Source organism: Bactrocera dorsalis, chromosome 2 (assembly GCF_023373825.1).
Source record: "Bactrocera dorsalis isolate Fly_Bdor chromosome 2, ASM2337382v1, whole genome shotgun sequence".
NCBI classification, from domain to species: domain Eukaryota; kingdom Metazoa; phylum Arthropoda; class Insecta; order Diptera; family Tephritidae; genus Bactrocera; species Bactrocera dorsalis.
Genome location: NC_064304.1, coordinates 75,912,774 through 75,925,020, shown reverse-complemented (window position 1 = coordinate 75,925,020; position 12,247 = coordinate 75,912,774). Strand labels below are relative to the sequence as shown.

Sequence of the window (12,247 nt, the reverse complement as noted above, 5' to 3'; positions counted from 1 at the left end):
AAATTATAGCAAATATTTTTTATAGGTTCATCCACCCGAAGAGATTTTTTCACTTATTGCTTGTCCCTGATGCGAGCTCATACCTCAGAACATCGTGACGCTTTGCCCGTCTTGGATATAACAGCTTTTCGTCATATAGCCTATGTATTTGATGGCTTTTTTTACTATATGCGTAATAATTCAAATTTTTATGAAAAATCGGAACATTTTTCTAACATAAACATTTCCAATTTAAATGAGAATGAAGATACGGATGATGAGTTTTCTAACGTAACAAATGAGGAAATGTTTCCTGAATCTAATTCTTCTGCTGCAATAGCCATACCTTTATCAGCAACAACTCGTCGTCATTCGTTTTTTGTGCGATCAGAGTCAACATTAAGTCTTGGTTGCTTGGCGCCAGATAATTTTGACTTGCCGCTGGATGTTGCTATACCTCTAGCTGATAAACCGCATCTTCTTCAGCCAAATTCCAAGCGAGAGGACTTATTTTCTAATTTACCGCTTTTAATTCCGACAGAAGAAAATACTGCGGAGGGCGTCAGTATTACTGCGGCACAAACAAAGCTAGGTTTTTCTAGCTATAAATCGGTGTTAACTAGTTGCGTAAAATTTGGAGACAGCTGGAAAACAGGTAATTAAAATACCGATATATGTATGTACATACATTATCAAATTTATCCGTTATATTCTTATAAATGATTTAATTATGAACAAGAATATACCCACAAATGCACCATTGCGATCTTAATGATAGCTCTAAAACAGCTTGATTTTAACATACAGTATCGGACGAAACATTTGCAACTGAAATATGTTTATTAAAACTTCAGTTTATTAGTTTAATATAAATAAAGAAATTGCAACTCCATGAAAATGATACATTATTTTAAATAAAATAAAAAAATAGTATTGTATGGCAAACCCATTACTACCAATAACTGCTTTGCATCGCCGCCGCATTGAAGGGTATCTACTACGGTTTGTGGCATATTTCTCCATGCCTCCAGGACTCTTCGGAAAAACTGATCAGCATTTGCCTCATTATTCAGATCAATTCTCTTCAATTTCGCAAAAATTTTCTATGTGTTTAAGGTCTGGGCATAATGCAGGCCACTGCATTACACCCACTTCTTTAGAACCCTTATTTTATGAGCTTTGCCGAGTCGTATTGTTGGAAGACCCACTTAAATAGCATTTCAGCATGTGGCAGAAATACTAATAATATACGATGAAGCGACCCAAACCCAGAAGCAGAAAAGCATCCCAGAAGCATTTCTTTTTGAGAAATTCCGTTATTACAATCATCAATAATACGTGGTTTCAGCGCTTCATTGAATTTATTTGGAGCCATTACTATCTTTGTTACAAATTTAAAATAAAAACGTATTTTTAAAAAAATTATGCTCAAAAAATGTTTGAATCAATACAAACTCAATTCAGTTAGAAAAAAAACGAAGATTGAGTATGTTTAACTATATAACGCTAAGCAAAAAGAGTTCCAATTATTTTGGTGCGGCAGATTGCCATACATTTTAAGCTATATCGAAGTAAATCTGGCAAAAGAAAAAAACATGCAATTAACATTTCAAAATATGTAAATTCAATGCTTTAAATTTAATAACAAAAAACAAAAAGCAATTCAAAGTAAAAATGGCATCGTAAGAGAAAAAATCGATGACTTCGCTCTAGTTGCAGATATTTTGCCCGATACTGTAATAGTTTTTTACTCCAGTTATCGTTTTTAGTTCTTACAGCATTGATAGACGGCAGTGTTTACCGGATTAACTGCATTATGATTAATTCAGGAGTTAGTGAAAATAACTCCGTTGCTTACTTCCATTTAATCCTCAAAGATTTAGAGAGTTATACCATGTTCAGACCGACACTTAATCACACGATTTCGGCTGAGTGGTTTATCCCACTAATCTTATAAATTAATCAAGATTTCGCCATACAAAAATGACAGTTCCAAATCACGCTAAATCTCTCTACGCGACTCTGATTTTGCGCCATCTACTTGTCAGCATTGGAAATCTGTTACATTATCACAACTGATTTAGACTCTACAGAGGAAAAAAAAATTTAAACAAACAATTTTAAAGCAATTAATCTAATTTCACTTGAAAATCGACTTAAAAAATGAAAAAATGCATCCATTATTTCAATTATATGGAAAATATTTAAAAAAAAAGACGGCTTTTATTTCAAAATACTATATGACACTTTTCTTTTGATAAATATTAAGTGATGTGAATTCTTGAATGACAATAACAGTTTTTTTTTCATCTTTCTAACGGCAGTGAGAAGGGGCTGATTAATGAATGTAATTAAATGTAATCTAATCCCTTTAAATTTTCGGTCTGAACATTGTATTAGCTGCATTTTCGTTGGCAATTTTGTTAAAAACAGGTTTAAAAATAACCGTTGATATGTTTTTTGTAATAAAAAAGGGTTTTGTGGAAATTGGTCGACTAATAACCGCAATGTTTATCTTCTATTAATTTTCATTGAAAATATTATAAAAATGGTAATCAGCTGTTTACGAGAGTTTCAAACTCGCTGCCGCCTGTCACCTACAAATTTGGATTAAATGCGCCGTTAATCTGGATTTACGCTGCCGTCTGTCAAGGCAATTACTTTATGTCTTTTACGGGGTATCTCCACAGGCAAAAGTTTATGGCATACTAACTGTCAAATTTATTGTCGTTGCCGAATCTGTAAGTGGGCATTTCTTATCATAACATAATCAATTGCGAAATGGCTTCGGGGTAGGTAGGTTCAAGCTGATATAGCTCTTGAACCGTTTAATTTTTTATGAGGACGAAAAAGTTGATGCGGAAAATAAAAAGTACAAATATACTTTTACCTTCAGATGTATTTCCTGAAAAAAAATCATATCTTAAGACTTAAATTAAAAAATTGTATATGATCAATGATATTTTGATTTATGCTTGTATAAGTTTATTAAATTTAAGACTTCCTAACGAATCTATTTGGTATATTTTTTCTGCAAATTAACAATATTAAACTAAATATTAATTTTCTAGAGAAATATATTCAATTATTTTTTTTTTATAATTTAACACAACTGTTTTAATACTATTTAATTTAAAATAACCGGAATCACACTGCGTCGGTATTATCTGTGTTCTTCTGCTCTTCAAAATTTTCATAGAAATGAAAATGATCTGTCACACTGCTGAAGTGACAAAATTGTATTCCATAATCAATATGGAGTCTCCACAGGTAATATACGTACAGCAATAGAGTTAGTATGCAATAAATTTTTGTCTGCCTTGATGCTTCCTTATTACGTATTAGTAATGTACTTAATTAATATACTTCACAAATCCTTTTTAAAGTATTTAGAGATGTAAAATTCATATCAATTGTCTTTAGTATTTTAGGAGTTCTGTTTAATTTAAGCAGGGATGTTCAAAAATACAAATGCAAAGATATAACTGATGTTGGCAAAGTTTTTTATAGTAGACAAATTTGCCATATACAATCGTGTGAAAAAATAGGCATACGTTGCGATATTTCATACAAATTAGTAAGGTTTTTTTTATTTTGAAAATAGCTAATATACTTACTATCAAATAATAATATAATTGGGTCGATGCCGAACCAGGACTATACGATGGATGACTCATCAAAATCGATATTTTGAGTTCACAAAAATGTAGTTGTTTGAGTCGGTGTGCGAGAACAGCGATCCATTTTCGGCGATTGGTTTGCCTCATTTCTTGGAAGGCAACTGGCAAACAAAATGTTGTGTTCAAATATGGTTGAGTCATGTCGATTTTCCAGCTTATCTGAAAACACCCGTACTGTCGACTACTTTCTACTTTCGGACTCATACGTAAAAATCCACCATTCATTCATCACATGTCATAGACGTGCTTCCAAGCCCCGCCATCGAATTTTTGTTTTTACATTTCGCTCGACCAATCTACACGAATATTCTCTCTTATACGAGGTTTTTTTTTATTGATAGTGTTTTTTACGTGGCGGCTCCCAAACCCAGAGCACAACCCTGTTAAGGGATGGATCGCCTTCAAGCGGATGTTTGTTGTCATGAGCTGCTCAGAGAACTTTCCTCACTTGTGGGAACTTCTACACATAGCTTCACTCTCCCATCCCGATTAGTTGTAAAAAAATAATCGCCTATAATTTTTAGAGATTTAAATCCATTTTTTGGCAGTTTGAATGTTTAAAGCTTCTGAAAACTATACAAATAGCGCTCGTACGGCAATACGTTCTGAGCATGTTAAACATCTGAAATGTCAAACCTTACGCTAAAGTTTTGAAATATAAATGCAACGTATCTTATACCGGTGGTAAACTTCTGAATTATATATGGAAAGTCTAGAATTCTCGAACATTTTTCTTCCACATTATTAGTATATTTGATACCATAAGCCTTCGACAATTACAGCGTTAAAAAAGAGTACTCTAAAACTATACATACATTATTTGTAAACCCCAATGTAGTATAATTCTTTTAGATAAAATTTATATGCATAAATAGCTAACTTCATAAATATCAATTAAAGATAATGGGTGTATAACGTAATGCTGACAATCAAAATCTCGAAATTTGCATTTCTGACAGTCAAAATACCGACAAATCAAAACACCGACACATCAAAACCCCGACAAATCAAAATACCGACAAATCAAAACACCGACAAATCAAGAAAAGGTGGCGTTGTTCGTTCGAGGCCCTGCGACCTTCGACCACGAACACGCTCAGGATCATAACCCTTAGTCCGTAGAATTCTCTTTCTGTGCTTCGATAGAAATAAGGGCGGACAAGATAAAATATTTTTCGCATGTCGGCATTTTGGTTTCTCGGTGTTTTGATTTGTCGTATTTTAATTTAGCTGCATATTTTAATTTTGTCGGTATTTTGATGTGTCGCCATTTTGAACTTCGGTATTTTAAGACTATCCCAAAGATAATATTGTGTATATTTTCAATGTTCTTTTATATTTACAAAATTAGATTCAAGACTCCGAAATATTGAACCAATGGATACTGACGACAATGTACCTGGTCTCGAAACTCAATCAAATGTTAGTAATCCAATGAATTCTAGTCGCCCAGAAGTTATTATTACCCCTAATAAATTGCAAAAAACTGAAGAGGAAACTGCCAATGTTTCACATTTTCCAACCACGTCATCGGCTCGCAGCGTTATTGTCCGGGCTAGCTCAATAGCAAAAAAAATTGAAAATGAAAAAATTGATGTACGTTTGCCTTTGCAAGAGGATATAAAACGAACAAACATAACATTTCCACCTCGCGGCATAAATTTTTGTAAACAATTTTCTTCAGTCACTCCTTCTTGGAATTTTTTACTAGGGCGATGGAAATTAACACTTGATTTATTTGGAAGGGTCTTTATGGATGACGTGGGCATGGAGCACGGATCATTGCTACCAGAACTACGTGGATTTCCTGTTAAAGAGATCCGATTTCGAAGACATATGGAAAAGTTGCGAAACGGACAGCAACGTGATCTTATATTATGTAAATTAGAACGTAATCGGGAGTGCTTAATGATTCAAACATTTAAAGAGTTAAATGCCCAATTTGGTAATCAAACAAGGCGAGTACAAACCCCTCTGACTTTTAATCGCGTAAAAGTAACTTTTAAAGACGAACCTGGGGAAGGATCTGGTGTAGCGCGCAGTTTCTATACATCTATCGCCGAAGCATTATTAGCTTCTGCCAAATTACCAAATTTAGAAACAACGCATATTGGTATGAATAATAAATATGGAACTCCATTTTCAAGCATTTTACGAAATCGAGGTGTTTCGAATCGCGATCCTCCATCATTGCAAAGGCGTACCGCGGGAAACAAAATTTTTTGGCGCACCTCACGGGAGAGGAAACTACTCAATTATGATGCCAGGCCATATCTTCCAGCTTCAAATCACTCAGGTAAATTTGTTACATACCAAAGAACATTTATACATTACAATGTAAAAAGCAATGCCATTAGAATTAAGATATTTTTATTTAGTCTTGTTATTTTAAATATTTTAGTTTGAAACCTTTTGAAAGGCATATATTACCTTGGTAAGAAATTAAAGACTGTATTCATAAAATTTAAAATTCTAGTTTATTGATCAAAATCAATTCTGAAAGATTCGAAATACTCGTCGGTGAGTACAATGCATTTATGCCTTGTGCTTTATAAAATACTTGTACTTCAGAATTCGGATTGGTCATTAAGATTGGTACCGATTTTTTTTATTGTTACCTCATGGTGGATAACACCGGTTTGCCACAAAAATACTGAATTTTGATCTTTATGTATTCAAGTGTTTAAAACTAAAAAAATTCTCTGAAAGTTATTCAATATTGTGAATTGGTCTGACAGTTTTTGTTATATTTGAAGCTAACCCTTAATATTACGGATTAAAAAAACTTTACAATTGGGATAAATATTGGACACCTGATAAAGTCTTCATACGATGTGTTGAAGACCTTGAAATTGGTTTAAAGGCAAGAAAAAAGCTTTCGATATGTGATTCCTATGGTATGACGTAAATAATAGAACCTTAGCGATGATTGTTACTTTTGTTCGTGTAATGTGAAAGGGTATTATTCAAAACGGAAGCAGCCAATTTCATATTTGAATCTTCCTAAAAACGTTGCTGAGTTGCTTGAATCAAGTCTCAAAAACAGGGTCTTATTTTTACTGGGAATGTCTTCCGCCTTCTATTTCTAATTTGCCTGAAGGACTAGTTGGTTTATTTTATTGAAGATTTGATGAATCTTAACAGATCTCTTACGACCCAACCAGTTGCGGATTTTCTTACTTTAAAGCAGTTCTGCTTCACAATCCTCAAAAAACCCCCAAGTATTTGGAATTGAATGGGTTTTGCAGAATTTCCACTTGGTGCAACGGCAAATACATTCTGAAAGTTATTTGCAATGGCTGTAAAATATGTCAGACCAAAATCCATGTTTATTTTCGTGCAATGACACGTGAAAATATAATTGCAACCATGTTTTTACTGTCTTTTACATTAAGACATATTACATCCTTAAATTGTTGAGGAAGGTAAGAATGTGTGTTCAGCGTCGTCTTTGTCGCGTTGTTGTTGTTGTTTGTATACGGCGCGACTTTCATTCTCCCAATCTTTGTTGCCATGTTGTTATTGTATCTTTCCTTATTTGTTGTATTGCGCTCTTGCTATTATCGTATGATTTCTCCCACGTATTATCTTAATGATGGTTAAAATATGTCTCATTATCTAAACTGGTACTAATATTAAACTGAAATAATTTTGGGCCTATAACATTTCGTCCGTTTCATATATGGTTTCCGTCAATTATAATATTTTCTTGAATTTAATTTGAAATCAATGCGTGAATATTAATATTTTTTGTTTGTTAATCTTTTCTATTCAATAATTAAGGTCTGTTTTTATTTCTTTTAAATCGTCGTGGTCTGGTGTCCCTGTGACGAATTTTATAATTGAGCCTAAAGAGTTTAGTGAACGTCGTGCCCTGTAGTTGTAGGTATTAGTTGTCCATGGTACAAAAATTGTGTGTCTTCAAATAAATACACTACGTCCGTCTCAGTCAAAACATATTTTCTATTACTGAGGACAGTCACTAAATCAACCACAGTGGAGTAAATAGTTAGCAAATAAAATTATAATACCGTTGTACATATATGTTGTAGCCTGTCTTCGGATATTGTCCTTACGGATAGTTTTTCTTCTAGCAGATAGAATTGTGGCACCTTGATCTTTTACAGTATTTTTGTTGTATTTATTGTCCGTCCGTTCGGGAATAAATTGATGTATACATATATATGTAATAGTCTTTCTATCTTTGTTGTAATAATTCAATATTTTTTCTTTTTGATTTTTTAGTGAAATGTCTTTTATTACCGGATACTTTTCTTGATTGAAGAATACATCTTGTGGTTTGTATTCTGTAATTGAATGTACATATTATATATTGTCGTACCGCAATTCTTCATACAATTCTTCGCCAGGAGCTTTTTTGTTTTCACTTGTCAAGCTTATTAAATTTCTATTAACATACTGTGAACCCGTTTAACTAGATCGTTCGTTGTTGAGTTGTCATAAGATGTTCGGCGTGATGCATTGACAGACGGCAGCGTTAATCCGGATTAACTGCGCTCTTAATAAGATTCAAATTTGTAGGTGACCGATGGCAGATATGCGAGTTTGAAACCCTCGTAAACAGCCTAATGTCATTTTTATAATATTTTCGATGACAATGGATTGAAGATAATTATTGTGGTTGTTAGCCGACCAATTGTTACAAAACCATTTTTTATTACAAAAACATATCAACACGATATTTTTTAAACTGCATTATAACATAACATCATAACATAAAACTTCTTGTTTTATTATTGACAATTTGAAAAACAGATGTCAGTGTTGCTTGTTTTTCAGTCACAAGAGATTAAAATTGGCAATTTTTAACAATGTTGCCAACGAAAATGAAGCTAACTAAAATTTTGAGGATTAAATGGGAATTAGCAACGGAGTTATCTTCACTAACTCCTGTGATGGTCTGTATAAATAGTTCCTTGATCCCCTCTTAAATGAATAGTTAAGGGTTTAGTGATAGATGCAAAATTCCTAATAAATTTTATATAATAACTAGCTAATCCTAAAAATGACCTTAGCTGCCTTTTAGAACTGGAATTTTTTAATTGTTTCAATCTCGTTTGGACCCACTGTAATTCTATTATGTTTAATGATGTGCCTAAGATACTCGACTGACTGTTGAAAAATGTGACTTTTCGTTCACTTTATGCAGTGCTTCTATTATAATTGAATTGTGTTCAATATGTTCTTCGAGAAATACTAGTACATCGCATATATAAACATAAATTAATTTACCAATACATATGTATATTCCTGTAAGATATCGTCTACGCATTGTTGAAAGATTGAGGTGGGTTTTTAACCCAAACCAAACCAAACAAATCCTGATTCTAAATCTGTAGTTAAAAATACTTTTGATTTTCCAAAATTTTATATATTCATATTTACATCAGGTATTGGATATATATCTGTAATTGTCTGAGCAATATTTTTTTGGAAATCAACTACTATTCTTCTTGTTTGGCTTTCCTTGTTCGTCAGTGCTTTGTTTGGAATAGTCCATATGGGAGAATTATATGGGCATTTACTTCTCTCAATAACTCTTTTTTTTAACAACTCACTATTTTTTTTATTCACAAAGTCGTTATCCGCAATGGCATATTGATATTGTTTTTTCCATATTCGATCCTCTGTCTGTGTTCTGTCTTGTCGCCAAAATAGTTGTATTGAAAGGACTTTTCCTTTTCAACTTCACTTCACTTATTCAACGTTTTTTTATCATAAATTTTATTATATCTTCCTTGTATTGAAGATTATTAATAGTGAAATTTATTTTTGATTCTACATTATGGGTCACTTTCTTCTGGTACTTTAAACAATCATCAAATAATAATCCTGTCTCAAGGGTTCTTGATCCTTAGTCTTTTAATAATATATCAAATTCATTAAGTTTATCTATTTCATAATATGATAAATCGAAGTCATGTCGCAATCACTTTTTTGTAAAATGTTTCTTTTGAAAGGATTAATTGGTATTGACATACAGATTTTATATTTATTTCTAATATATTTATTAGTGGATCCTGTGTTCACTAACGTTGTAACGCGTGTGCCGGTCAATCCACATTTTTTTTGAAGTAAGGCAAATTATTCACTCGCCTAAAAAAAAGTATTCTGTGTCTCATACTGTCCTTCGTAGTCTGCATGTCTGGTTTGATTAATGCACTGCATTTTTTGTTGTTGGAAATTTTCGAACGAAACGTTTGAGGGGGATGCCTTGATTGATTGAAATAATAGGTTGGCATCTGGTACTGCTACAAACTGTGAACTTCCAGGGGTTCGGGGCGTTGTTGATACCGATGGTTTGGTTGCTCCTGGATATTTCGCTGAATTTGAATTCCTGGATTATATTTTCTTTTATCGTCAGGCTGCAGGGATCTTTGCTGCGTTCCCCGTTGGGAGGTTAGAATGCACCTCGAATTGGGAATTAACACTGTCGTCGTGAAAAGTACTAAGTACTGCGTAAGCTATTTCCAAATCCTTACGGTCATGACTATATAATGTTCCACTTGTATATTTGCTATTTAACCCTAGGATGACTGCTTCCTGATTCGCATATCCTTCATTGAAGCATTGTTTTGATTTTCAGACATCTCAATCTTTGATAATGCAAAATTGAGTGCTTTCCTCACTTCACTGTGGAATTCAGCTATTTTTTTTCTTTGTACGATTATTTTCATTTCCTCTAAAAGGACGTACAGTGGTTTTTGATTGCAAAAGTATAACACAATATATTTATGATTGATTAGAATTACGTCTTCTTGTTTTGATTGGTTAGGATGTCTGCTGCTGCACCCGTTATTTCTGTGCATACTAATCCAAGTGCATTGTAGTATCTGGGCTGGTTGGTTGGTGGTGGTTGGTGTGTTCTCCAGGATCTATGCATATTATTGGTTCCATCGAACCGTGGGAGTGCTGTAAATAATTCCAGGTCAATGTCCATTGAGTCGTTTATATTCAAACTCTGCTCTTGTTGATCGACCGTTAATACTTTTTTAAACGATTGGCTTGATTCAATCGCTTGCCGTAGCCGTTTCTGCATCTCAATACTTGTTCCCCTGAAGACGTGTTATGGTATGGTGTGTTATTATCTATTTCTTTTAAACTTGCTACGTTTGACGTGTTCTCGTTCTCTTGAATATAGCATTATATTATAAAGTTTTAATGTTCAAACCTATCATAATATTATTTTTAATTTTAGACGGAACAACTGAACCCAATGACCATTTATCTGTGCATTTACAACAGTTAGGTGAAAGGCTCTTTCCTAAGGTAAGTTATTGGTTTGTTATACATTTTTAGCTGATATGTATAAACTGTACGTTAAAGTAAAATTTGTACATTTATGACCGTACAACTGGCTGGGTCAAGTTTTTATTAGATTTTATCCATTTTAGGCACAAAGATACTTTGTTAGTAAAATACGCTCTCCGCTATCTTGTTTTCATTGATATTGAACAATAAATGCGGAATAAAGTCTCTTGGAATTTCAAAAAATTATATATTAGGTATATGGGTATATGGGCGTTATTGACTCGATTCAACCCATTTTTGATGCACAGACTTACTATTATCACAAAAAGATTATCTCCGAATTTCACATACTTGTATATATTTCACACATTTACCGATGTTTTCGGTATAAAGTCAAATACAGGCTCTGGGTCTACTCATTCTGTATCTAGGGGCTTGAACAGTTTTATTTGGTAAATTTTAATTGCACATTTTCACACTGTAACATAAGAATTTGTGAAGTCAGTCTGGCGGTGTATATAATATGTGAATTCACCTAAAAGGGGCGGTGCCACGTCCATCACTCAATTTTTACCCCGGCCCCTGTATAGCCTATATGGTCTTCTCATATCGTTCTATATCTTAATTCAATCGTTAATTATAACACTTTATAGGTTTTCGATTGATGGCGTTTTGTGGGCAGTGATCCGATAACGCCTATTTACGAACTCGTCCTCCGTTTTATACCGTTTTTACCATTACGATATCTCAATTTTTACTCATGTTACAGCGTGCACAGAGGGACGGACAGACAAACAGTCACCTGGATTTCAACTCGTCAAAATTCAGTTTTAACGGTTTTTTTTTTGTCCAACTTTCGGTTGTTCGATATAAAACCTCAAAAATTTTAAGGAGTGCGAATGACACATCGATCCAGATTTTACAGTAACAGTACAGATTTTACAGTAAGAGTGCCCAAAAATGTTTTCGTCGAGTCTTCTTATAGTTTATTTCAGCACTAATATAAAATGGAGTGCTTGCAAAAAGTCATGCTTACATTAATAATTAATATATGTATAAAAATAATTCATAAATAAAAAAAATTATGTTTCAAAACATAAGCATGTGTTAAATATTCATGTAAGAATCATTTGAACATTTTTTTCTTCAAAAATACAAAATAAAATCACACAGCTACTTGCAGGATACAGTGGTTTTTGTTTACATCCACATATATGTATATGAATTATAGTGATAGTTGGCTGAATAAGAAAAGGTTGAATCATAATTTGTGATGAGTACATAATAGCTGACAGATATTCCTGAAGCATTGCACA

General features: G+C 33.2%; 2 protein-coding genes across 3 annotated transcripts in view; one reads left to right on the top strand and one right to left on the bottom strand.

The window, feature by feature from the left end:
• LOC125776679 (uncharacterized) overlaps positions 1-12,247 on the bottom strand; it is a 125,356-nt gene that overhangs the window by 32,701 nt on the left and 80,408 nt on the right. The gene's annotated exons all lie outside the window — the stretch shown is intronic.
• The window catches only part of LOC105230161 (E3 ubiquitin-protein ligase hyd), an 87,462-nt gene that overhangs the window by 65,999 nt on the left and 9,216 nt on the right, over positions 1-12,247 (top strand). For both annotated transcript variants that reach the window (XM_011210774.4, XM_019991998.3), the window contains exons 12-14: positions 26-634; positions 5,011-5,955; positions 10,879-10,949. In XM_011210774.4, the coding sequence (XP_011209076.2) occupies positions 26-634; positions 5,011-5,955; positions 10,879-10,949 (1,625 nt within the window). The remainder of the gene's footprint in view (positions 1-25; positions 635-5,010; positions 5,956-10,878; positions 10,950-12,247) is intronic.